Below are 25,662 nucleotides of genomic sequence, written 5' to 3'. Positions count from 1 at the left end.
CTAACTAGACGTTAAGCCTACTTTAGGAGAAAACACAGGTCTAATTTCACATCTTCCAAAGAACCCTGCACATAAACAGAACTGCCTTTTATTGGGCCCTTACTGGATTCTTACCATATATGACCTCATTCTTCACATGAGGAAACTGAGATTCAGGTTACCGTCCAAGTAATTAACGTCAAAGCTGAAATTCAGACCCAAGTTTTCACTGTACCACATTGTCCTTTGCGGAGAAAGAATTCTATTTTGCAGGAAGAGGGCGAGGGAGAGACAGATGCTTATTTAAGGACCTCTGCTTTCCCTCTATAAACAGGTGAAAGGCAAGAACCCATGTTTTACTTCTTTTGTTGTCTCCTATTGTACATAGTGGTCATTCAAAAAATTCCTTCTGATTATATAAATTTTGAACAATGATATAACGACTAATAAGCTGAAATATAAAAGTAAAGTATTGTTATGGTCTAGTTCAATTCCCTATTTGCGACTATATCTAATAATATACGGTAAGCATCTAACCACTTGCCAATGGCCCCGGAGACATAGCCAGAACTGTATCTCGCTTAAATCTCCAAAAGTTTGCCTATGTGCCTCAAAACGTCACCTCATGGGAACCACAAAAGCGCTGCCTCTCCAGCTATCATTCCGGCGCCCAAAACACTGCCTGGCGCCATTCAGCTGGCATCAGCTGTCAGAAGAGCGGAACTGGCTAAAGAGGCCTTTGCCCCTAACCAATATGGCCGCCCCGAGGCTTCAGGCTGAGGGCGGCAGAATGATGATCACGTGAGGAGAATCCCGTTCCTTTATTGGCTTTTTCTCCTGGGAGGGCGGGACACAATGCAACACCGGGGGCCGGCCTTAAAGGGCCCACGGCTAAATTCTCCAGAGCTCCGCCCTCGGGGCTGGGCGGGCGGGGCGCCGCGCGGAACAGTGACAGGCGGGCCCGGCGCGCGGAGGCCGCGTCTCCGGGAGCCCTGGTGGCCGCCGCCGGCTGCGACGCGAGGCGGAGGGAGTTAACCGCGGAGTCGGCGGACGGGAGAGCGCGGGGATCCTGCGCGCGAGCCCGGCGCAGCCGACGGGGGCGCACGGGGGCGCGCGAAGGCAGGCGCGGGGATGGAGGACGGCGTGGCCGGGCCCCGGGTCGGGGCGGCGGCCGAGGCTGCCGAGGCGCGAGCGGGGCCCGGGGTGACGCTGCGGCCCTTCGCGCCCTTCTCGGGGGCGGCCGAGGCCGACGAGGGCGGCGGCGACTGGAGCTTCATCGACTGCGAGATGGAGGAGGTGGACCTGCAGGACCTGCCCAGCGCCACCATCGCCTGCCACCTGGACCCGCGCGTGTTCGTGGACGGCCTCTGCCGGGTGAGGGCCGGGCCGTGCGGGCCGTCGGGCGGAGGGCGGACACTTGTTGCCCGGAGGAGGCGGCGCGGGTCGCGGCGCAAGTCCCGGCTGGCCCGGACCGCCGGCGGGGCGGGGTAGGCGACCCCCGGGGACACGGCGACGCCCCCGGCCGCCCTGCCGCGGCCCCCTCTTGTCCCAGCGGGGGTGAGGCGCGCTCCCCGAGGGTGCCGGGTCCCCAGCACCTGCCGGGCCGCCCTCGCAGCGCGCCCAGGGGGGTGTCAGGGGCTCGCCTTTGACGGGGGGTAACCGCCTCCCCGCGACGCCCCTGCCCACGGGTGTTTACTCGGGCGAGAAGGGTGGAGAAGAGGTAGGAGACAATCAGGGGGTGAATTAGCCCCCCAAAGTGCCTGAGCTCGTACTGTCACCCCGGGGCTTTAACCGTCGCCCTGCCTTTACTCCTTAGAGGAGGGGGTCGCCTCATTCATAGGGAAGCAGATACTGAGTGGCGACGTGACTCACTGTTCATAAATAGGACGAGGTCCCTGCATTTTCAATCTGCACTATTGGAAGAAAAGCCAATGTTTGGGTGAGGATCCATGGTTGCTCATTATCCTGCTGTTGGCCAGTTTTGGTCGAATGGTGTTGGGGGGAAGGGGCCCATTTTCTAGGCCTTTATGATATTTAGTAGATATTTATCTTGCTCCCTGAAGGGGTGACATGCCACCAACCAGGGACACTCAGTACCTGGGGAGTTGATTTTTTTTTTCACATTCACACAGTTCAGACACTTAGGTGGGTGAGGGGGCAGATATGAGTAATCAGTAGTGGTGGTGGTGGGGAGGAGGAATTTATTTCAAATCAGCAATTAGTGTTCAGAAGAAAATTTGGACACCGTAGGCGTTGCAGACTGAAGCCTGTCTTTGAGAGATATGCTCCATTAGGAGAGCAGCTGTTAGAAAAAGCAGTGCTTTCCATGCTTGGCTCTGGGTCTGCATATACTGTCAATGAACTGTAGTTGAAGGCTGCTGCCAAGAACACCACTGTAGAACAGAGAAGGGTGTGCTTAATCCCATTTATTTATAATTTATATGCCCATCTACTTTCAGAAAGGATTTACAGTGGCTGCGTGCTTAGATAAGTTTCCATGCATGCTTTCTAATGCAACAATTGTCAAAATACAGGGTCTGGCTCATTTTACTCTAAAACCTTTTCTCTTCCTGAGGCCGAGGTCTAGCTGGCATTTCAATGAGTTTCTTTCCTCCGGGTCCTGGGCTGTCTTTCTCATCGAGCAAGGTCAGGTCATATAAGACTGCACTTATTAGCTTAGTGTCTAGCAATTCATAGTTTTACATTCATCCCAGTAAGTATGCAGACAGTCCTGAAATTGCTTTGTATGAAATTTTGCCCACTTGGCTAGCTATTCATTTGAACAAATGTGTATTGAGACTGTGCTGTGGGCCAGGCACTGATCTAGGCTCTGAGGGCAGCATTCCTGCCTTCAGGGCTAACATTTTTGTTGGAGGCAACAGGCAATAAACAAATAAATATCAAATATGTCATGAGGTGATGGTGCTGTAGGAAAAAGTAAGAGTTGGAAGCTGGGGGAGGAGGGAGTGGAGGTCTGAGAGGGGAAGGAGATTGCTGTTATACATAAGCTGATCAGGGAAGGTCTTACTACCGAGGTGATAGTTTGAGCCGAGACAGTGGGCTAGCATTCATTCATTCATTCATTTATTCTTTTGCTGTTTATGGCATGCTTACTTGTTGCAGGCACTGTTTTAGGCCCAGTGGAAAGACTGATGAACACCATGAGCTGCCTGCCTATGTTCTCGTGGTTGAGGGGGAGATAGACAATACAAAAATGTAAGTGAACAAGGTAATTGCAGATAGTGATAAGTGCAATGGAGACAATAAAACAGGAGAATGATGGAGAGTGACGAAGGAAGGGTCGGGGCTGGGCCTTATCAAACAGGTCCTAACAGGGACGTGTGGAGGTTCAAGAGGTTCTAATGAAGAACTGACCCCCCCAGGACTGAGGGGGTCACAAGGGGTGTTGGATCCAGAGGAGAAGGTAGTGTTGCTGGAACCCTGGAAGGAGCCTCCTGGCAGGAGCTGCAGACGTGAAGGTGTGGAATTGAGATGCTGAAGTGGAGAGTTCCAGGAAGGAACTACCCTGACTTGGCCTGGCTTTCTCATCCCATTGGCAGATCCCAGCTGGCAGCCAGGAAGCAGGGGAGCCCAAACAATGTAGTCCATAGGTGGGGTTGGCCTTCCAGGGCCCAGAGAAGGGCGGAGAGAGGCAGAGAATGGCTCTGGGACAGTGCGGGTCAACAGGACATGCAGAGAGGAGTCAACCTTGGGCCATTTTAGACTGAATGGCCTGAAAGGCCCTGGAAGGCCTCTGCACAGCCTGGACTTGGCTCACAGGAAGAAACTCCTTGTGTAGATTTTGTGTGTCCGGTGTCCAGGGAGAGGAAATAGCCAATATGAAAGTTCCAGTGCTGGGATGAACTGAGTGTATTCAGAGGGCACGACGGGGCCCGCATGGCAGAGTGAGAGGTGGTGGGAGGGGTGGCCCAGGTTGGACACAGCCAGGGAACGGTTCCATGAAGGGCCTTCGTAGGGATTCGGATGTTATTCTAATTGCAAAGCTGGGTGGAGGATGTCTTTTGGGGAAGGAGGGTGGGTGGGCAAGAAGAGAAGAAGCAAGGAGACCCCTCGGAGGCTCTTGACTTTCGTTGTCCAGTGGAGCCTTGAAGGGATTTGGACTAGGGCGATGGTGTCGGAGATGGAGCAAAGGACAGAGCCTCTGTTTGAGCCTGTCCCCTCCATTCGGAGGGTCGGGGGCTTCAGAATGGGGACAGGGGGAGCATTGTGCTGGTTGCCCATCCATAGGGTCCTGTAAGATGAACACAGACGGTAAAGACACAGAAACCCGATGGGCTAAGGGAGTCGGAGTCCCTGAAGGCAAAGAGCTCTGAAACAAGGCAGTGGGAGCAGACATCACTGCTGGCCACTGGGAAGCCTTCCTGGAAAGACAGCATTTCTCATTTAGCTAAAACCATCCCTCTGGGTGGGAAGATGTGGCTTCTGAGATTTCAGTCTGATAGCTGTATTATTTGGAAGGCTGTTCTTCCTTAAGGCTGGCGTGTCACCTTTGGGTGCTGTAATGAAAGTGTGATTCTACTTCAGGTTGGTGGTCTCTGACCCTTGAGTCACAGACCATTAACTGCGTTGCCGACAGAAGTCCCTGTGCTGGTGGTCTGGCTGTCCCCTCTCCTTAACCAGTCTGTTGGAGGGCCACCCAAGTTAGTGATGGTGCTTAGCCTGTTAGGGCTCCTATAACAAAACACCACAGACAGGGTGGCTTATAAACAACAGACATTGATTTCTCACAGTTCCACAGGCCGGCCTGGTTGGGTGAGGGCCCTCTTCTGGCTTGCAGACTTCTTGCTGTGCCCTGCTGGGGTGGAAGGGAAGAGGGAGCTCTCTGGGATCTCTTTTATAAGGGCACTAATCCCATTCATGAAGGCTCCACCCTCATGACCTCATCACCTCCCACAGGCCCCACCTCCTAATACCATCACCTTCAGGGGTTAGAATTTCAACATATGAATTTTGGGGGCACGCAAACATCCAGACCATGGCAGGTGGTGTGAAGGAAAAAGGCTGTGTCAAACTTGTTTACATTTGTTCATATTATTCTCTAACCTTAGTCTTAAAGGAAAGAAAGAAATTGACATGAACTCCCCATTTATTTGAGAATTTGCATCGGAAGCAGTTTTCTAACTATAACACTTGGGTCTGATATGTAAATTTGTTTTTGTTAGCCAGATCATCCTCAATATTGTGAATAATTTATACTGAGTATGTTCATTAAATGTTTATCTAAAAAATAACTGAACCCATATTGTCATTAATTTCAAGTAATATTATTAGAGAGATTCACACCATTACAAATGAATGAAAACTTTTATTAAAATAAGATTATTTTCCGTTGTACAAATATTCACTTAGCATATTCCATTACTGTGGACCTTTTTTCTTTTTACCGAGAAGGCAGAGCACTGCTCTGAACCAGTAATTACTTGTGCTTTGGGTTGCTGGCAGCGGTTCATTGGTTCCCCAGAGTAAGGGTTTATTCAGTCGTCACCATGCTAACCAGAAATTTAACGGTTCTCAAATAATATTCTGTTAGTTTCCAGGCAGTAAATATAGTTCCATACTGTAATGGAAACAATACCATTTTTTCTGTTATCTGAAACATGGACATATATTTGATAGAGCTTTGCATGAAGGCTAAGTCGGAAAATGCTAATCATAGAAAAATTTACTCTCCTTTAGTGAATAAACTCATCTTTCTTAAAGCAAATGCCCACTTAAGATTTGGGATACTTCCATGACTTTCTTTTAATAACAGGAAATATTCTGATAGGCATAAAAGAAGTTTGAGTGATGTCCTTAAATTCTTTGTATCTGAAGATCTGTGAGCAGTTCACACCTTGGCTGCCCTTGGAACCCCTGGGGAGCTTTGAAAACACCCCCATGCCCAGGGCTCCAGACCAAGTCCAGTCTTGGGGGCTGGGAACCACCTGGATAGAATCACCTAGAAAGTTCCCCCAGGTGATTCTAATTGGGAGTCAAGGCTGAGGACCATTGTCCTAGCCAGAAAGCGTTTTGCCTGATCAGAGGCATTGTTGTATCAGGAGAAGATCATTGGGTTCCTCTTGTAGCCAGATCTTGATTCCTAGATCCAAAAATGGGAGTCAGGCTCTTCCGAGTCTGGTGCCTCTCTTCTGAGTGGCGTTTGACCTTGTAGCCTGAAAGCAGGATGATAGGCCATCAGCTGGAGAGCTGGAGTCCTTGGGCAGGTGAGACGCGAGTTAAGAGCATTTTACTTTAACGGAGGGCTGCCCACCTTGGCCTTTGCATCCTCTCCACGATGCTGCTCATTCTCCATCCAAATGTTAGATCCCAGACTTGTCCTCCCCAAACTTGTTTTTTGGTAGACGAGATGTCATCCAGTAGTAATTTGATGATTGAAAGGATTTTAAGATCCAAGGTGGCACAGCTGATACGCATAGTGTCTGCTCATAAGGTTGTGTCTACTTGGCTGTGTTTCTGCCTGTTTCTATTATAAGTCAGTCGGTGGCAGCTTGTTGTAAAATGTGACATTCCAGCAGGATAGTAACATTTGGATTCTATTACAGTGTAAAATCCAGGCATTTTTAGGCCGTTTTCACTTTTCACCTTGGTGTCAAAAGCATGTTTCTCAGACTTAAATTATGCATAAAATTTCCCCTTAAACCTCGTTAAGTGTGGAGTGATATTAAACCAATGTGGTAGGGTTTAATCTACTTGGGAATGTTCAGACTGTTGTATGTTAAAAAAGAAAACTACATGTTATATACATGCAGAATTTATTTTAGAAGTTATCCACTATTTCTTTAATTTTAGAATTTCTGACTCTTAAATAAATCAAATTTTTTTTACATCCATGAGGTCCTTTTAATCCCTGCTCACCACTCCACTCCCTAGCAAGGGTTTGGGGTTTTTTTCAGCTCAGTCTGCCACCACTACACAATGCTCAAAGCATGTTATTCTTCAGTAGCAGTAGCTTTAAACAGTTTTGCCTGCAACTCTGGACTTTTCAAGCCCCAAGACAATTACATAAGGGAACAAAAAATAGGCTTTGTGATTGAACAGAATAGCTAAAGCAGAGGCTGTTTGATTTCAGTGTTTCTATTTCAGGCTGTATTCTTTCTTTCTTTCCTTTTTTAAACATGCCATCAGACAACACAGCCCACTCTTTTTCATGCATGTCGCTGATGGGCCTGTTTGCCCTGTTCTGTGACTGCCTCATTCCTGTTACTGTAATATAGTTGTGCACACGTCAGTGTGTGTGTTGAGGGGAATAGACCGCTCAGTGGATGTTTTCTATTGTTAGGGCTCATTTCAAGGGCTGTGGGGAGTGCCGATCGTTTGCGATACAATCCAGTTGTGACAGAAAGTTTTTTCTTTGGAAATACTAATCACCATCAAAACCTGGGGATGCTGACAGGTAACAAGATGGTAAATGACTCTGCCATGTTCTCTGAGCATTGCCAGGCTATACCATGGCAATAGAAAGTAAAAAGAGGGGGCCCGCCCCGTAGCTTAGCAGTTAAATGCGCGCGCTCCGCTGCTGGCAGCCCGGGTTCAGATCCCAGGCGCGCACCGACACACCGCTTGTCCGGCCATGCTGAGGCCGCGTCCCACATACAGCAACTAGGAGGATATGCAACTATGACATACAACTATCTACTGGGGCTTTGGGGAGAAAAAGGGAAAAAAAGGAGGAGGATTGGCAATAGATGTTAGCTCAGGGCTGGTCTTCCTCAGCAAAAAGAGGAGGATTGGCATGGATGTTAGCTCAGGGCTGATCTTCCTCACACACACAAAAAAAGTAAAAAGAGCTCTTCTACCCTTCTTGGGCAAAACAGAAACATTTTTAAAGTATAACATCAGGAAAATATTAATTACCTTAACTCAAACTTTGACGTTGGGGAAGGGGTTGGCTTCCTGTTGTATAGATTTCAATCATTATAGAAATCCTTTATATATTTGATTTAGTTGGTGGAGAGGGTTTTTATTTATTTTTTTAACCTCTAAGGATTTAATATGCTCACAGTCCCCATTGAAGTGTGTACGTGAGGAGGCAGGCAGCCTAATAGCTAGGGGTATGGGTCTTAAGCATACCTTCACCACTTACACAGTGTGACTCTGGGGAAGCTATTTATCCTACCTGTGCCTTAGTTTCCCTACCTGTAAAATGGGGGTGCTGATAGTACTTATGCCTTATAATGTACATAAAATGCTTATCACAGTGACTAGGTCATAGTAAACACAATATAGGTTAGTGTATTAGTTATCTACTGCTGTGTAACTAACTCAAAAGTTGGTGGTTTAGAGCAATAAGCAGTTATTATCTCACAGTTTATGTGGGTCGGGAATCCAGGGATAGCTTAGCTTGGTGCCTCTGCCTCAAAGACAGCAATAAAGTATCAGCCACTGTCTCATCTGAAGGCTCAACTGAAGGAGTGTCCACCTCCAGGCTCACCCACATGGTTGCTGGCAGGATTGCATTTCTGGTGGGGAGGGACTGAGAGCCTCAGGCCTTCGGTGGCTGTTGGCTGGAGGCCTCCCTCAATTCCTCCCCACACGGACCTCTTCGTAGGACAGCTCACAACATGGCAGCTGGCTTCCATCAGAGCAAGCAAGAAAGGGCATGCAAGACGGAATGGAACTCATAGTCTTTTTGTAACTTAATCTCGGAGTGCTATCCCAGCACTGTTGCTGTCTTCTCTTCATTAGAAGTCAGTCAATAGTACAGGTCACAGTGAAGGGGGCAGGGGGCTTACACCAGGGCGTGAATGCTGGGAACTGGAGGTCACGGGGGCCATCTTGCAGGCTGCCTGCCACAGTAGCTATTTATTAGCACAGTTTTTTCTTTGTAAACTTTTTTGACTTCTGTGGAGCAGTTAATGTTCAGAAATGTTTATTGAGGTATTTTCTAATCTGAATTTTTTTAGCTTCATCTCTATAAAAGAATACAGTTTTAGGCTCCACATCTTAGTATAAAATACCTCATTGATAGGATTATAGGTGGGTTATTAAGTTTCTAAAGTGTCAAAAGCTGTTAGCCGCTACATTTTTGAAAGAAGAACTCAGGAAACTAAACCTTTCGTAGCTCAGGAAGGTCCAGTATTTTTCCTCTCATTTCTAATTCCAGCAGGTGCGGTTATGTACGAAATTCCCACGTGTAATCATAATTAGCACCATAGGAAGAGGTATTTGAGGTTGGCCTGAATTCAGAATTAAAATACAGAAGTATTATTTAATTCAGATAGCTAATTTTGGATTTTATTCACTCAACAATAGCTTGTTTTACTTCATCACCTTCATATTTTTTGTTAAACTTTCTGCTTTATTTTAAAGATAATAAAATAGTTTCGGTTCATTAATGTGAAGTGCTTTATGTGTAATATATATATCATTTCATCTTTTTATGAGATCTCTATGAAATAAGTATTGTTATCATCCCATTCTACAGATGTGGAAACTGAGGCCAGAGGATGCCCAGTAACCCATCCTGGCTCACACAGCCAGTAAGCGTTGGTCCTGTGATTCAAACCTAGTTTTAGCCAACTCAAAAGCCTGTGCTGTAATCAGCTTATGATATGCAGTAATGTACATGAATTTTTCATATCTTTCACATCTTATTTAAAGCCTAGGACAGCTCTGTGACGAAACTATTTTTATCCACAGGAAACTGAGGTTCAGATGAGTTACAACTCTATTATTCTTTCAGTCATTTATTTATATTTGACAGATGTATTTGAGTGCTTATGGGACAGCGCTGGGTGAATGACAGACACCATCCCTCCCTTCATGGAGCTCACAGGCTAGCAGGGAAGACACAAAACTAAATTTTTTTTTATTGTGTGTGTTATGTAAATATAACCAAAAAGCTTAATAGAGCCATACTAAACCACATGTCCTGGGGCAAGTTATTCAGCCAGACCTCAGTTGCTTCATCTGCAAAATGAGCAGGTTGAACTGGCTAATCTCTGTGAGGTCATTTCTGGCTGTCAATGCTCGATGGCTCTGTATTCTTCTATCAGTGGAACACAGCCCGGCCGCTGGCCCCTTGCTCCCCCGTGCCCCCAAATGTAAAATCAGACTTTTCTAAGTAGGAATTTGCTCAAGAAGAGAATTTCTCTAGCGTGATTCTGGTTCTCTTCCATCCAGCCTCTCCAGCCTTCCACCTGTAGGGGAGACAGAACTTGACTTCCACCCATCCTAGGTTTTCAGCCGCGGCTGTGTAACAAAAAGACAGATTAACAAGAGAAAAACAGACAGTTATTAATGCGTGCAGTGCACATTGTGCAGGCAAAACCTCAGCAAAATGTCACTCACAGCGGAGGCTTAGAACTCGGCTTACATAGCCTCTTCAACAAAGAACAATAAATTTGTAGAGAAATGACATGACGGAGGAAAGCAGTTTTAGGCTTCCAAGCGGCAGCAAACTATGGGAAGGTAAATATGTGGGAGGAAACGAATAGAATCAAGTTTGCTTGCAGATTCCTCTGGGCTGATAAGATTCTAAAGTTATCTCCAGTAAAAGGAGAATTTATATCCTACCTTTAGGCAGAGAAGGAGGAGAGGACAGAGAGGGCTCTTCCTGCATGAGCTGCTGCTGAATTGCTTTCAGCTCAAAATAACTTTATGTCAGGGAGGCATATTTTGGGATGGCATTCCAGTTTCCTTCATACATGTACTCCAGCCTGTCCTGCATTGGTCAGTGGGAGGCCTCTCTGCTAGTTTGTAGCTAGACAGGAGGTAAATTTCAGTCACTTAAACTGGTCTTTAATTGGTCTTGGAAATTTACCTAGGACAGATGGGAGGGGAGCCTGTGTCAGAGAGGGTGTAACTGACCCCAGCACCAATTCTGTGCAGTTACCATTTGAGGGTTTGCCAAAGATACAGCCTCACCAAGCCAGAACACTTGAGTGAAACATTTTTTTTTTTAAACTCTGTCGATTATCGGGGCCTTTTCCAAATCTCCTAATAGTGATTACTTATTGATAGGGTGACAGTATGTCCCAGTTTCTCCTTCGGTTTATGCCTGTCATCCAGGGAAAGTTATTCATAGTACCCCCTTTTAAGTTTGGGTGATAAATTATATAGCTAGTAGTTATACAATTAATCATAAGCATCCTATTTATTTAGCACTTACCATTTGTGCCGAATATTTTATGTACATGATTTCGTTTAATCCTTCTTACAACCTTCTAAGATAAAGACTATATTTGCCCATTTATAGAGGAAGAAGCTGCCTTCTCCCTTTGCAAAACTAGTCAGCACATGGATTCCCATGGCAGCTGGGTGTCTGACCCTGGGGGCTCTCATAGAACCTCGGCAGGAAGGGCCCTCAGACCTGAGCCTTTCCTTTCTCCAAGGAGGAATCAAGGCTCAGAGAGGTGATGACATTTTCTCCGAGGTGCTCACTAGGTACTGGCAGAACTAGAACTTACCCGCCGATCTCCTTTTTCCCAGCCGGCTGGTGTTTATACCTCTCATTTAATTTTCTGTGAAATAATGTCCTCCCCTCCCACCCCTACCCCACCCAAAAGAACCTAGGGCATGCAAGTAATGAGGAGGGCATCTAGAGTCAAGTCAACTGGAACAGGCATTCTGTCACAACACACCGGTCGGCCTGTCGCCAGCGCCACTGTTCCTGGGCTGCCAGAGGGCAGGGTCTCTGTGGCCCCTGTTCCCTGAGGAGCGGAGAGCTTTGCCTTGAGAGGGAGTCCGATGCTGTTCAGCACACCAGCAGTCACCAGCAGGGGGAGGTAACTTCACATATGTTCTGCGATGGATCCTGGTGGTTGACTTAGACTTTATTTCAGGCACCAAAAACAGAAGGTGCATTTTCAGGTGGGAGAAGTCATGCCTTGTGCTACAAAAGAAGCTATTGTAGAGATAAGTTCGTAGTTGAAACTTGAAAGTGGAGAGACAGCCGCCAGCAGAAAACCAGGGGAGTGAGGGAGCCACCTCTCTGAGTGGACCTGTCCCTGCTACTGGGCGATGGGACGCCCCCTTTGGTTAAACAGGAAACAGGGGCACTGTGTTCGCCTAAAGAAATGACCCTCCTACTCCAACTATGCGTGGGTACAAGTTTGTGACATCCTCTGCCATATGCTCAGATTTGTTGCAATTTATTTGGACTCTGACTCAAATTATCAGCATAAAGAAATACCAAGAAAGAATTCACTTAGATGAAATACACACTTCATTTCACAAAAGGGAATTTTCTGAGCCGGCTTCAGATATTGGGTTACTAAGTAGATTACTTTTAAAATGCAAAGCTTGTTCTGGTGGATAGGTCTCTGGACCTGTGTGGTGAGAAGTGTTCTTTCACATGGGAGCCTCTGTCCTCGGATGATTCCAGAATTACCTGCTGCTCAGGCCACGTAGGGACAGTATTCTTCTGGGCTGGAGCAGGGATTCTGGGGAATTCAGATAGATCTTGGCTCCACTAGCACAACCACCTTTTTTCATCCTAAGCTGCAGATCTCAGATGGCGATGGAGACCCCCTCAGGTCTGGGTCAGCAGTCTGTAAACTCCTTTGCAGTCCCTAAAAACAGACTACTCATCAGAAAAATTCCCTGGGTTACATATAGTTCATGAACTGGCCTGCAGACACTTGCACATGTTTGGCAACCTCAGGGGTTTGGATCTTTATCTCTCTTTCTAGAATCGCTGAACCTAAGATGTATCTTTCAAACCACCTGCTTTTCCTCTGACACAGTATTTCAACAGAGAGTTTTCATTTTCGTAATCAATTGTGAATTTGTGTCGTTCTTCAGAGTGATTCATAAATTTGCAGGGGGATAAACTCTGACCTTAATGTGCTCTGTTTTGTCAAATACTCATTTAATCCTTGACATATACTGGGAACTACTGTTAACAGATCATAAGATACTTTGTAACCTCCCCAGTTAGAGTATTCTGGTTATTTAGGGCAAGTTCAGGAAAATGACCTGGTCCTCAGCGCCATGAGCCTACCTGAGACTGTGGCAAAGGGTGAGGTGGGGTGGGGGTAGAGAGGTTGTCTGCTGATGAGGTGACTTGCTACATTTACTGCAGGGGGTGGTTGTGCAGAGGACAGAACAGAGCATTATGTGCTGTTAGTGGCTTGGAAAGAAGCCGTACCAGCGGGCAGCTTCGAAGGCTGTGGCTGAGATTCTGAAGAGCTTCATCTTGTATCTGTAAAAGGAGGGTTGGTGGTGCTTTCACCTGACTAGGATGCTGTGAGAATTAAATACAGCACGACAATGTTTGCGATAGTATCTGAAGGCAGGCGGTAACTCCGAAAATATTTGTTTAGTCTTTATCAAGGACTCCATTTTAATGTCACTATATCGTTAGAGGTTTTATATTGGGTTGCCATTTAATTTTTGTTTGTCCATGTATTTCCTTTTCACTTATTTTCTTTCCCTCCTTTGTTTGATCTGCTAGATAGCACAGGGACCACGTTGGCAGGATCGTCTGCTTGCAGGTTTTCTTGCTGCTTGTTATTAATCGAGAGTGGAAATGTGCACCGTGTATGTGCGTATTACCCCTGAGTGCCCACCCTTCTTTATGGACAGATACCTACCTTAGTTTGGAGTTGTGCATGTTAGAAGGCAGACGATGCAGCGGTTAGGAGGGTGGGCCCCAGAGCCAACGGGGCCTGAATCCCAGCTCTGCCAGCAACTGGCTGTGTGACCTTGGACAAGTAACTTAGCTTCTCTGTGCTTCAGTCTCTTCATTTGTAAAATGGGATAAGAAAAGTTCCTACCTTATAAGGTCGTTGTGAGGATGAAAGGAGAGCATATAAATAAAAGGCTAAGAATAATACCAGGCTCGTAGTAACTGTTTAATACGTGTTAGCGATTTTATTAACATTATTATTAAAATGCAAAGATTACAGTGTCTGTATTGCTCACTACTGTTTATCCTATGCCTAAGACAGTGCCTGCCACATAGTAGGCACTTAATAAATATTTATGCAGCAGTGGAAGTAAAACACTAACATAAAAATGAAAGTATTGCTATTTCAGTCCATTAAACATTAAGCCTTATTTTCCCAGGAGTAATTTAGGCTCTTCCAGAAGTTGCATAAATTATTTTAGGCTGGTAGAGTCTTTGGCTTTAAAATTATTGCAGTGATGTGTGTGTGTGTGTGTGTGTGTATTTGTGTATACGTGTGTATGAAATTAATAGGCTTAGATATTGCTGAACACTTAGAAAGACTGGCGTGTTATCACTTGTAAATGCTTAGAAAAAGCATGTTTTAACATGAAATGAGCATCTACAAAGTTATAAACAACTCAAGAAACTAAACACTTTTTAAAATAAATCTCAAGTAAGATAATGGATATAAAAACCCCATGAACTCTACAGCGTAAAATCATTATTACTGATGATGAGAAATCCTAGGCTTCCTAACACAGTTAAAAAAAAAAAGATCTTGTAATTGAAAAATAAATGCCATGTTTGCTGGTGAGTTCCCCCCACCACCCTCCCTTCCTCCCTCCCTCCCTCGCTGTCTTTCTCTTCCCTCCCTCCTTCCATTCTCTCTTTGTTCTTAGGATGCCTTTTAGGGGACACATGGATCATTCATTGTCATCTGCTAAATCTCCATCTACTGCACCAGCCAACCTCTAGCACCCCTGGTAGAAGGTGGCTGGTCATCCTTTGCCAGATCTTGTCCTAAGAGGGCAAAATCAACCTGTGATCTGATCTCTGAATGCCATCCTGGTTTCCATTAGGTTGTGCCAGGAAAGATGACCTTCTTTGATGAAATGCGTGCTGTCTGCTTAGTACTCAGTAGCCTGCTGTGCTTTTAATTAAATGAACCAGTCTTTAAAAACTTGATTCTTACCCCCGAAGCGGCATGTGACCCAACAGTCTGTTCCCAGTTACAGGACCGCGGGATGATTACATCTTAGGGCGGCCCCAGTGAGGACTGAAGATTGGAGCGAGACTTTAGTATGGTGTGACCTGGGCTTGTAGTTCTTGGGGCCAGTTCTCTGTGCTTTAGGTCTGGGATAACTCACCCCTTAGGCAGCATTCTAGCCAGAGAGCACCGCCATTGCAAGCTGACTTGAGCCAAAAGTTACCCACCGTTGTGTTAGGTCTACACTGTGCTGGGTATAAGGGTGTTTAATGGCATTAGAGAGCATGACTCATAATAAATACCACTTGCTGAGTACCAATTATGGGTCTTTACATTTGTCTAGATTGCTGTGTGATTGGAAGAGTAATTCATTATAAAAGTAATATTTGGTTGTCAAAATAAATAAAAGCCTTTACTAAAAATTCCCTCCTCTTCTCTCAACCTGTTTCTTAAAGGTAGCCTTTGTTAAGTTTTATATGTACTCTTTCATGCATGTTCTATGCATGTTTAAACATATATATGGTATATATAAAGAGAGATAAATGCACTTAAAATATATACATGTAGGGGCCAGCCCCGTGGCGTAGTGGTTAAGTGCGCGCGCTCCGCTGCTGGCAGCCTGTCTGGTATCAGATCCCGGGCGTGCACCGATGCACCGCTTGTCAGGCCATGCTGTGGCGGCGTCCCATGTAAAGGGGAGGAAGATGGGCACAGATGTTAGCCCAGGGCTGGTCTTCCTCCGCAAAAAGAGGAGGATTGGCATGGATGTTAGCTCAGGGCTGATCTTCCTCACGCGCACACACACAAAAATATATATATACATGTATGTATTTATATGATATCATACTGTATACACTCTTTGCTAATTGCCTTTTAAAAATATTGTGGACAGTTTTTTTCTTTTGAGGGATTTTGTTATAAGAACATAACATAATTTAACCAGCAATTCCTATTGATAGACATTTAGGTTGTTTTCCCTGTTATAAACAATGTTGCAAGCAGCATTCTTATACATATATCTTTGTTCACTTGTGTGAATATGTTTGTAGAGATACATTCCTAGAAGTGGAATTTCTGAGTCAGAGGGTGTGGTTGTTTTGCATTTTGATAGATACTGCCAATTTGTGCTCCAAAATGTTTATACTAATTTTTATTACCATCTGCATTGCATAACAGTTCCTCTTTCCCATGTTCTTGTCAATCCTAGGGATTATAAATCATTTTGGATCATTACCAAGATCCTTGAGTGATGAAAATTGTCTCTCTTTGTTTTAATTTGCTCTTCCTTAGTTAGGAACAAGGTTGACTGTCTTTTGTGCTTATTGGTAATTCATTGTTGGTTTTTTGTCCTGTAAATTGATTGTTTATATCTTTTGCAAGTTTTCTGATGAATTTTTGGTCTGTACTTATGAATTTGTAAGTTTTTTTGTATGTTAAGAAATTGGTATTTTATCATATATGTTGCAGATATTTTTCCCAGTTTGCCATTTGATTTTATCCTACAGAAATTTGTATTTTTTTTTATTTGTAGTTCAGCTTGTCTCATACCTAGAGACTCTTTACCTGGGCCAAAATGTTGGGAGTATGTTTTCTTCTACTACTTTTACATTTTATTTTTGATGTTTGCCTTTAATTCCCTGGGTAGTTTGGTATAAGGAATGAGGTAGGTTTCTGAGTTTTTTGGGTATTTTGTTTTTTGCATATTACCTGTGAGTTTCAAATCCTGGAGATTTGAAATACCACCTAAATAGTTAAATATACTTCCATCAGGACTCTTCTGTTGATCTTTTTGTCCACGTCTGAACCACTTTCATGCTATTTTAATACTGTGGTCTTACCTTTTAGCCTTATTTAACAATGAAATAAGGCTAATCCTCCTCCATTAGTCTTCTCTTTCAGAATTTATTTTCCTGGCCAGTTTCATTTGCTTGTTTTTCTTCATGAACTTTAGAATTATTCTGTCACTTTCAAACTATCCTCCACCCCCTACAAAGAACGAAAACAAAAACGCAACAACCAAACCTGTTGGTATTTTGAGTGGAATTGCTTTAAGTTTATAGAGTTACTTATGGAGAATTAACATCTTGGACTATTATGTTCCTATAATTTAATGTTCCTATAATTTATTAGTATTCTTAATAATTTAAGCCATCTTTTATGCCACTCAGTACAGGATTGACGTTTTCTTCATATAGATCCTATCTATTTCTTTAGTTTGTGTTTATGTTTTAGATTCTTTAGTATAAATATTTTTATGTAAACTTAAGAAATAGATTAAAATATGAGATCTTTTTTTCCACTCTACTTAGCTTTACTTTCATATAGAGGGCATTGATGTTTCTACGTATTAACTTTGTAACCAAAAACTATACTCAAGCCTCTGTTTCTAGTAGTATTTCAGTTGATTATTTTGCATTTTCCAGGTATAAAATCATATCATCCACAAATAGTGATGCTTTTGCCATCTTCTTTACAATACTTGTGTTTTACTCTCTTATTCACGTGGCACTTCCACACTGAATTATAGTGACAGCAGATGGCATCCTTGTCTTGTACCCAACTTTTAAGGGAAATGTGCTCGTGTTTCACCATCGACCGTAACCTTGGCGTGGCACTATGGTATTGTAACTCACCTTCAGGTATCTGACAAATAACTTTCCCGATCTAAACCTGGTTACACACAACAAACACATCCAGCTCTCTCTCGCTGCTTTTATGTAGGCTCTAGCCTAGCACTCAATTATCCTTTTAAAGAAGTGACTTTAAGAATGTTCTATGAACCGTGTGTCTCTGTCTGCAGTCTCAACGCTGCCCAGTGGAACTCTTTGTGGATGGAAATATTCTGTATCCACATTGCTCAGTGCACGAGCCACCGAGTGTTTGAAATGTGGCAGATACAACTAAAGAACTGAATTTTTAGTTTTATTTCATTTTAATTAATTTACATCATCAGATGCTATTGAGCACTTAAAATGTGGTCCAGTGCTACTGAGGAACTGAATTTTTAATTTTGTTTCCAGTTTAATCAATTTTAGTTGAAATAGCCATGCCTGGTTAGTCGCTACAGACTCGGGCATCACGAGCCCCTCACTCATATCATGAAAGGATAAGATGTGAGCGCTGGGAAGGACCTAATGGCCACTCAGTGTGCCCAGAGAGGTTGAGATGGGCCCCAAGTCACACAGCAAGTTCCTGACTAAACTGAACAGAGAAGCTCAGGCTCCTTGTTCTCATCCTGAGCTTTTCCACTATGCCTGACCCTCACTTTCCTCCTCACCTCCCACTTCCCTTCTCTGAATGAAAACCAAAGTCCCAGGGTGTGCAGACCTGGAAGCGTTCAGTAGGCGTGCCTCAGCCCCACTGACTCTCCACTGATGTGGGTTGACCCCGGGGTGTGCAGCTGTGAGTTTTCAGCTGTCACCTTGCTCTGCACTGCACAGTTCTCTCCAGATAAGGGCAACGCACTGGGCCTGGGAGGCCCAGTCCCCTGGCTGTGAGTCCAGGTTCTGCGTCTGGCCTTTCTGCAGGAGGATTGAAAGCACCGTTGGGCACTGGGCTCGTGTTCCAGCATCCTCAGGAAATGTTAGTACTGTACCCTTTTGGTCCAAATATATTTTCTTGTCCTTTTCCTAAAAGATTATAAACATCCGTGCTTCCAGCAAGACAGCAGGGAGTTGCTTCTCCCCCCCATGACTACTCTAAACTTGAAGAGAACTCGGGTCTGGTGAGCCGGGAGTCAGTGAGGAGAATAAAGAAAGGAGAACCTTCAAGAAGGCCCTCAACAGGGGCTCCAGGGTAGAAGTCGGGTCTCGGTGATGAAGAAACCACAGCGATGCTCATGAGTCCCTTCGAATCCTTCCCCCTTCAGCCAACCCTTCCTCTCTCCCAGGGGGCTCCTGGCTCAGTCACGTGGGGCCGCTGCTGGTGTATCCTTAGCTTTCCCTTCCAGCTCAGTGACCCACCTTCTAAGGAACTCTTTTCGCTTTTTCTCAACCATAGGAAGCCCCGCCGCTCACATCTGAAGGTCACTGGTCGGAGCTTAGCTGTTAAGAGTGCCCGCCCGCCTGGGTTTCATTGCAGCCCCGCCACTCACTCTCAGTGTGACTTTGGGCAACTCACTCACCCCCTCTGAGCCTCAGCTCGCTCACTTGGAAGATAATAGTGGCCCCTCACAGGGCTCCAGTGAAGATTACGTGAGTCCACGGGTGGAAAGTGCTCAGAGGCTCAGCTCACCAGAATGCCCCCCACAAACGTTAACTCTTCTGCACACAGGTAACGGCTCTCCCTGCTCTGAGGGCGGGTCACCTCCAGGCTCGGTCCCCCTCTGCCCCTCAGTGAGAGTTCTCAGTGCAGGCATGTTTGGGGAGCATTGCCTGGGTGTGTGCAGATGGCTGTACCAGTGGCCCCCCCGAGAGTCCCCTTGCCTGGCCTGACCACATGTATATCCCGGCTGGGAAGAGCAGTGGTTCCTTCTGGCAGCTGGCCCAGCCCCAGTGGCCTCGTCCCGAGCTGCAAGGACGCATCCAGGCAGTGTGTTGGTGTTGGAAGCAACGCCATCCCAGCGGCCAGTGAAAGGGCATCCATGTCCGAACCTGCGTGCCGGTTCAGAAGTCAGCTCCTCGAGTGGGAAGAGGCCCCAGCCTCCTGGGAGCCTGAGGAGCCCCCAGGGTTTTTCTTTCTCAGCACAGGCTTCTGCAGTGGCTTAGATGTCAGCACTCACCTGCAGGGCCTGGCCCTCGGGACCCACTTCCCAGATGCTGGAATCTGTGATGAATAGATGGGTTGTGTACACTCTTAGCAGAGTCAGTAATTTGCGAAAAGGTCAAACTCAGCTTGATCAGAACACAAAATTACCAGGATTCTATTCTTTCTGCAGGTGTTGCTCCATTTTTCGTTTTTCTCATGGTCAAGAAAGAGCCTTGGAGTACTTTCTTAAAGCTTAAAAATGGTCAGTTTTCCTCCCCCTCTCATGGCCCTCTCTTCCTGCCTCCCAACACTCCCAGAGAAGGGAAATGGCTATGGAGACTTCCCCAAACAGTTACTCAGTTCCTGCCATGTTCCAGTCCCCACAGCAAGTGGCTCGTATGTGTGTGCTTACAAGAACGCTTTTACAAAAGTGTTTGTCCTGTGCGAGTCGCTCTTGTGCACGCTTAGAAACGTGGACGCCTTTAATCTTCACACAAACCCTGTGAGGGAGATACCACTGTTGTCCCCATTTTAGGGATGGAGTAACTGAGGCAAACAGATGGAGTAACGCTCAATGTTGGACAGCTAAGTTGTGGGAGGGGCAGGATTCGAACCCAGGCTGTCTTGTCCCTGCATCCGTGTTCTTAACCACTACCCACCGCTGCCTCTCCGCTCTGGTCCCTCGTTTAGTTTGAGGCCGGCATCCCTGTGGGGTACGCACTTGTTATGGCACAAGGCCTGGAGAGCTCGTGTGCAGACCGGTAGCCTGCCTGGGATTCAGACGCAACACCCGGGGCTCTGACTCCAAACACTGCTCTTCCTCCGGGCACCTGGCCGTCCATCATTGCCACCTGAGCCCCTGGACTCTACCTCACCACGTGCCCCTCAAGTCAAATGCAGCTAACTGACATTAGGGGTCTGGAGGCTCCCCTAAAGGGGCGCCTCTCCTCATCCCTTCATGGAACTTTCTGTTTTTTTTTCCACTAAGTCTCTGACTGCAAAGTTGTTCTATCTTCCCGCATGCTTGTGGACTAGTTCTGTTTCCTCTAGTCTGTTTCCTCCGGATAGTTCATATCCTCTGCCTGGTCAGCTATCGGGCTGTTTATTTTAGGTAGGCCCACTTTCCAACCCAAGGTCAGGACAGAAATTCCTCTAAACTCATCAATCGATATGTGACATTTTTTGTACCAAAAGGTACGTAGAAAACTATGTTGCAACAACTCTAAAAATAGTCCCTGGCCCATAATCCTGAATAAGAGGATAAGAATGCAGACTCCATGCCTCCCCTAGCCCTCCAGCCTCCCAATAAAAACAAAGGTAAGCTAGCAGTTTTTTCCCTATACGTATTATGGAATTATAAGTCTGTCTGAGGTAATGTTCGCCCAGGGTGTAAGCCACTCCTCTAGTCTGTGCACCTGTTCCTTGAGGGCAGGGACCGTCCCTGGTTCACCCTGTACCCCGGCCTGGACCTGGTGTGCCAGAACCTTCTATCAGTGTCTGTCAAGGGAATGATAGTGAGCAGCTCATATACATTCAGTGGGATGGGAGACCCAGGAATTCAGAAACTGGCCCTGAACTTCTATGAAGAGAATGCCCTCAATAGTTTTCTTCTCAGTTTTCCAGGCATTTTCCCATTTGTGTATTTACTAAGCCTGTTTCCTACTCTGAAAACTGCATATCCCTTCTCCTCGCATCAGTTGGCTCAGCAGCCAGAGGGCCCCTTTGTCCACCATGTAACTCACTGAGGCCCAGTTCCTTAATCTCGCGGAGGCTCTGTTTCTTCATCTATAAAGCAGACACGGTTGTTAGAATTCAGGCTGCCTCCTTCTTGCTCCCTCCCTGCCTAAGCGGCCGAGTGGGCACAAGCATAAGAGCGATGCTCATCTTAGTATATGCAAAAGACAGCAAAAATACTAGCTTGGTTAGCATCTCTTCATAACTTCCCTAAAAGGAAGCTTGTGATTCAGGGTGGCACCTCCGCCCATGTTGTAAGCCAAATCTTATTCATAACTGTTCAATTGTTTTATAATTTGTGATGAGGCATTTAGAAGGTTGGCCAAGCAAGGGTGACCTTTGCATATGAGCTTGCAAAATAGCTTGTGCCTTGAATGGCAGTTATAGGCACTCTATAAGCACCGAGTTAGGTGAGGGCTAATTAGCGTTATGTCAAAACACATGAAATTGCCAATACCTGAGCATTTTTGACTTAAAAATATTGGCACTTCACTATTATGCCTCTCTCTGTGATCAGGTTTCTCATATGAGACCATCTCATAAAGAGCTTCTTCCATTGCTAAAGCGAGATTGAGAACATCCTATGAAGTCTTAATCTAGGTAAACGAGGGTCAGATTTTATCGTCATCTAGATGAGGGAAGATTTAGCTCATTTTGGAGAGAAGGCCAACCATCGTTGATTTGCAGTACTGATCAGAGTTGGTGCGTAACTGCGCTCAGGGGTCTACTGTGTGTTGAAGCCCTCGTGACTGCTCAGACCCCAGTGCCCGATCTTCTGTCTTCGTGTTCCCATACGCACTTAAAAGAAACAGCGTACAGTTCCTTCCCCCGTCCTCCTGGTACTCCAATTAAGTCAAGCTGTTGAGGTTTTCCTGTAATTGTAGGTCATCTCCGTATTAATCACTGGAGTACGTAGAAGTTACACAGGAAAATCTGGTCAGGGACCAGATGGCCTTAACCAGGAAAGGTTTTTCTTTAGAATTAGAGAATACAAGTAACAGATGATTGGGTTCCGTTCACTTTTTAAGGCCGCATGAATTAATATGGGTCGTTGATAAACCATTCTCTTCTTAGAAACTTCGAGTCCTGGTGTAGAATAATGACAGGCAGCTAGATGGGAAAGGTGGCTCCAGTGGGAAAGGCGGCAAGGGGTTTGTGTGGGTGTGGGAGGGAACAAATGGTCCCATTATATTGATTTGCTTGGCTAATCCCAGTGCTGGGAAAACGGGACTTGCCCCTCTGCTTGAACTTGAATCACTTCCTGACCAGTGTTTTGTTCAGAACAGCAGCCTAAATACTGATCCTTAGGTTTTAGCAAATCTTTTTTTAGCCAGTCAATCAGAAGACAGTGTCAACAGGGTGTGGGCTTGAGCTTGGGTGTCATCATCCTGAAATAATAAGAACCGTGCTGATTGTGGGGGTGGCCTTAGCCCAGCAGGAGAGCTACCTGCAGATGAGGCCAGAAGGGGGTCCTGACTCTTCCTGACATCCAGGTGCACTGCGAGGCTGGGAGCTTCCTGGGTGCCCCCGCCTCAAGCAGAACTTCTCTACAGATGGAAGTTCAGACATTTGGGTGAATTTGGCTCCCATCATTTTTCTTTCATCTGTCTAAACCCAAACAGAGGAAGATTTGGTAAAGATGGTGGGATCTGAAATTCTGGCAGGGGGCAAGGTGTGGGAGCACTTCTTCATTACATTTGATGACACCTTGACAGCTCGGATCTCTGTCATGCTGCAAGTTGCTGTGTAACCACGTATATTGTAATAGAGGCGGGGGCAGTGGGATGGAGAAGAGAGGATGGGTTGAATTAGGTGATGGCTCATTCTGTGGACTCATGTGATATAGCGGACATTTGGGTATTAGCCTGACAATCATAAAATCCCACTTGTGGGGATCTTGAGCTCTTTTGCTGGATCAATTCATCAAATTAGAATTCAGTGGCTCAAGCTCTACTTAGTCTTAAAGGAGGTGTGTTTGAAGCTTTAATTCTGCTCCCCTTTATTCACACCCTCTGGGGTTTCCCATGTCGCCCTGGACAGTGTAGCTGGCCCATCCCTCTCTGCTGCCTCCTGTTGTTCCTGCCTCCTCAGGCCTTTGTGCCTGCCCTTCCCTCATCCTGGGATTGTTTTCACCCAGAAAGCCATAGCCGGCTTCCTCACCTCCTTCTGGTGTTGGCTCAAATGTCATCTTCTCAAGGAGACCGTCCCCTGCCATCCTATTTCAGTTGTACCCACCTCCCCTGTACTCTGTCCCCTGCCCTACTTTTTATTCCTCCGTGCCACTTACCATACAACACACTGTGTGTTTTACTTATTATTATTTATTGTTTGTCTCTTCTTTCCAGACTGTGAACTGCATGCAGGAGCTATGCCTGGTACACAGTAGGTGCCTAAATGAAAGTTTATGAAATAAGAGAATGAATCCTTCCTGACACAGATTTCCACTAGCTTTGGCCGGGTGGCGCCCTGGCAGTGAGGGCCGGATCCGGCTTCTCTCTTGCTTCCATGCTCCTCATGAGGACCTAGCTTTCGTGGGTCCTGGCAGGTCTCTTGTTCTGAACACTGCGCAGGCATCACCTGTACTCAGATTATAAGAGAACAGCTTGATGGGTTTTTACTAAGGAAACAAATCCTTATCATTCCTCCCAGGTCAAGAAAGAGAATATAATTATTCCCAGAAATTTCTAGACCATCCCAATCCAGTCTTTCTCATCGCTTCATTCTACTGCTATAATTGGCTGGATAGATGCTGTTTTGCAACAAGGACATAGTTTTACTTATCTACGAGATTCCCAGCTTCTCAAGGGTGAGAAACATGTCTTCTAGTTCTTTTGTAACCTTCCTTCTGTAAACCTTGCACACAGGGACCATCACGGATGTGACAGATCAGCCCTTAGCCCTGGCTTCACTGTATGAGGAAATGTTGGCTGAAGTCACAGTGTTCTGATTGTCAGAACCCTGCAGGGTGCTAGGTGCTGGTAGGATGTAGGGATGGGAAGAGTTTGTTATGTGTGTCAAGATAATGTGGAGAAAATACTCAGTTGAAGAGATGCAATTTAGAAAGGGAATTCAGAACATTTTTTTCCTGTAAGTTTCTGGTTCTTATTCCCTTTTAGATCAGAGTGCTGAAGTTAACATCCTGTGAGGCCTCCTCATTAGACATCCATTAATTCATTTAGTTGTTCATCCAACAAATATTTATTGAACTCTTATACCCAGACCCAGGGGAAGACAAAGCAATGTCATTGTCCTCATGGAAGGTACATTTCCTGGGAGAGACAGATAATACTTTCTAAGTGTATAGGTAGGTTATAGATTATGATTACTGTTATGAGTAAGGCCAACAAGGAGCTGTGATAAACAAGAACAAGAGGCACCTATTGGGGGCCCAGAAGTTCTGAGGAGGTGATGTAGAGGTGAGGTCTGAGGGATGCAAAGAGCCAGGTAAGGTCCAGGCAGAGGGAATGGCTGATGCAGAGGTCTCTGGCAGAAAGAGCGTGGTGTGTTCACACAGGAAACCAGTGTGCACAGAAAGTAGTGAGCAAAGAGAAAATGGGTAAGCATTGAAAAGTGTTTGCTAGACTTTGGTATTAGTCCAGGTTCTACAGAGAAACAGAACTAAATAGGATAGGTAGGTAGGTAGGTAGGTAGGTAGGTAGATAGATAGATAGATAGATAGGGATGGATGGATGGATGGATGGATGGATGGATATAGGTATATAGATATGTAAAATTAATCCCTTATATATATAAAATAAAAATATTTATAAATATATAAATATGTATGTATATAGAATATCCGAGAGAGAGAGAGAGAGAGAGATTAGTTTTGCTTGTTTGGAAACTTATATAAATGGGAACATATGTTTTTAATTATTTGTATCTGGTTTCTTTTGTCCAACATTATGTTTATAAAATTCATCCATGTTGCATGTGGTATTAGTCAGAGTTCTTCAGAGAAACAGAACCAATAGGATGTGTATATCTATAGAGAGAGATTTATTTTAAGGAATTGTCTTACATAATTACGGAGGCTGGAAAGTCCAGAATTTGCACGGTGGGCCGGCAGGCTGGAGACCGAAGGACAAGCTGATATTACAGTTCAAGCTGAAAGGCCATCAGGCTGGAGACCCAGGAGAGACCCAGGGCTGCAGAATTCACTCTTGCTCGGGAGAGGTCAGTCTTTTTGTTCTATTCAGACCTTCAACTAATTGGATGAGGCCCACCATATTAGGGAGCACAATCAGCTTACTAAAAGTTCACCAATTTAAACGTTAATCTCCAAAAACACCCTCACAGAAACAGCCAAGATAACATTTGACCACATATCTGGGCACTGTGGCCCAGCCAAATTGACATATAAAATGAACTGTCACACATATAGTAATAGTTCATTTTCATGGTTTTTTCTAATCTATGATGT

At 45.4% G+C, this 25,662-nt stretch overlaps 1 protein-coding gene across 1 annotated transcript in view; it reads left to right on the top strand.

The window, feature by feature from the left end:
- The first annotated feature begins 1,006 nt into the window (after positions 1-1,006).
- Positions 1,007-25,662, top strand: part of RCAN1 (regulator of calcineurin 1) — a 94,030-nt gene continuing 69,374 nt past the window's right edge. The window contains exon 1 of the mRNA XM_058523056.1: positions 1,007-1,353. Within this exon, the coding sequence (XP_058379039.1) occupies positions 1,111-1,353 (243 nt within the window). The 5' untranslated portion in view covers positions 1,007-1,110. The remainder of the gene's footprint in view (positions 1,354-25,662) is intronic.

The sequence above is a fragment of the Diceros bicornis genome, chromosome 27, assembly GCF_020826845.1.
Source record: "Diceros bicornis minor isolate mBicDic1 chromosome 27, mDicBic1.mat.cur, whole genome shotgun sequence".
NCBI lineage: Eukaryota > Metazoa > Chordata > Mammalia > Perissodactyla > Rhinocerotidae > Diceros > Diceros bicornis.
The sequence above is the reverse complement of the archived record's forward strand: the minus strand, read 5'-3'. Positions and strand labels throughout refer to the sequence as shown.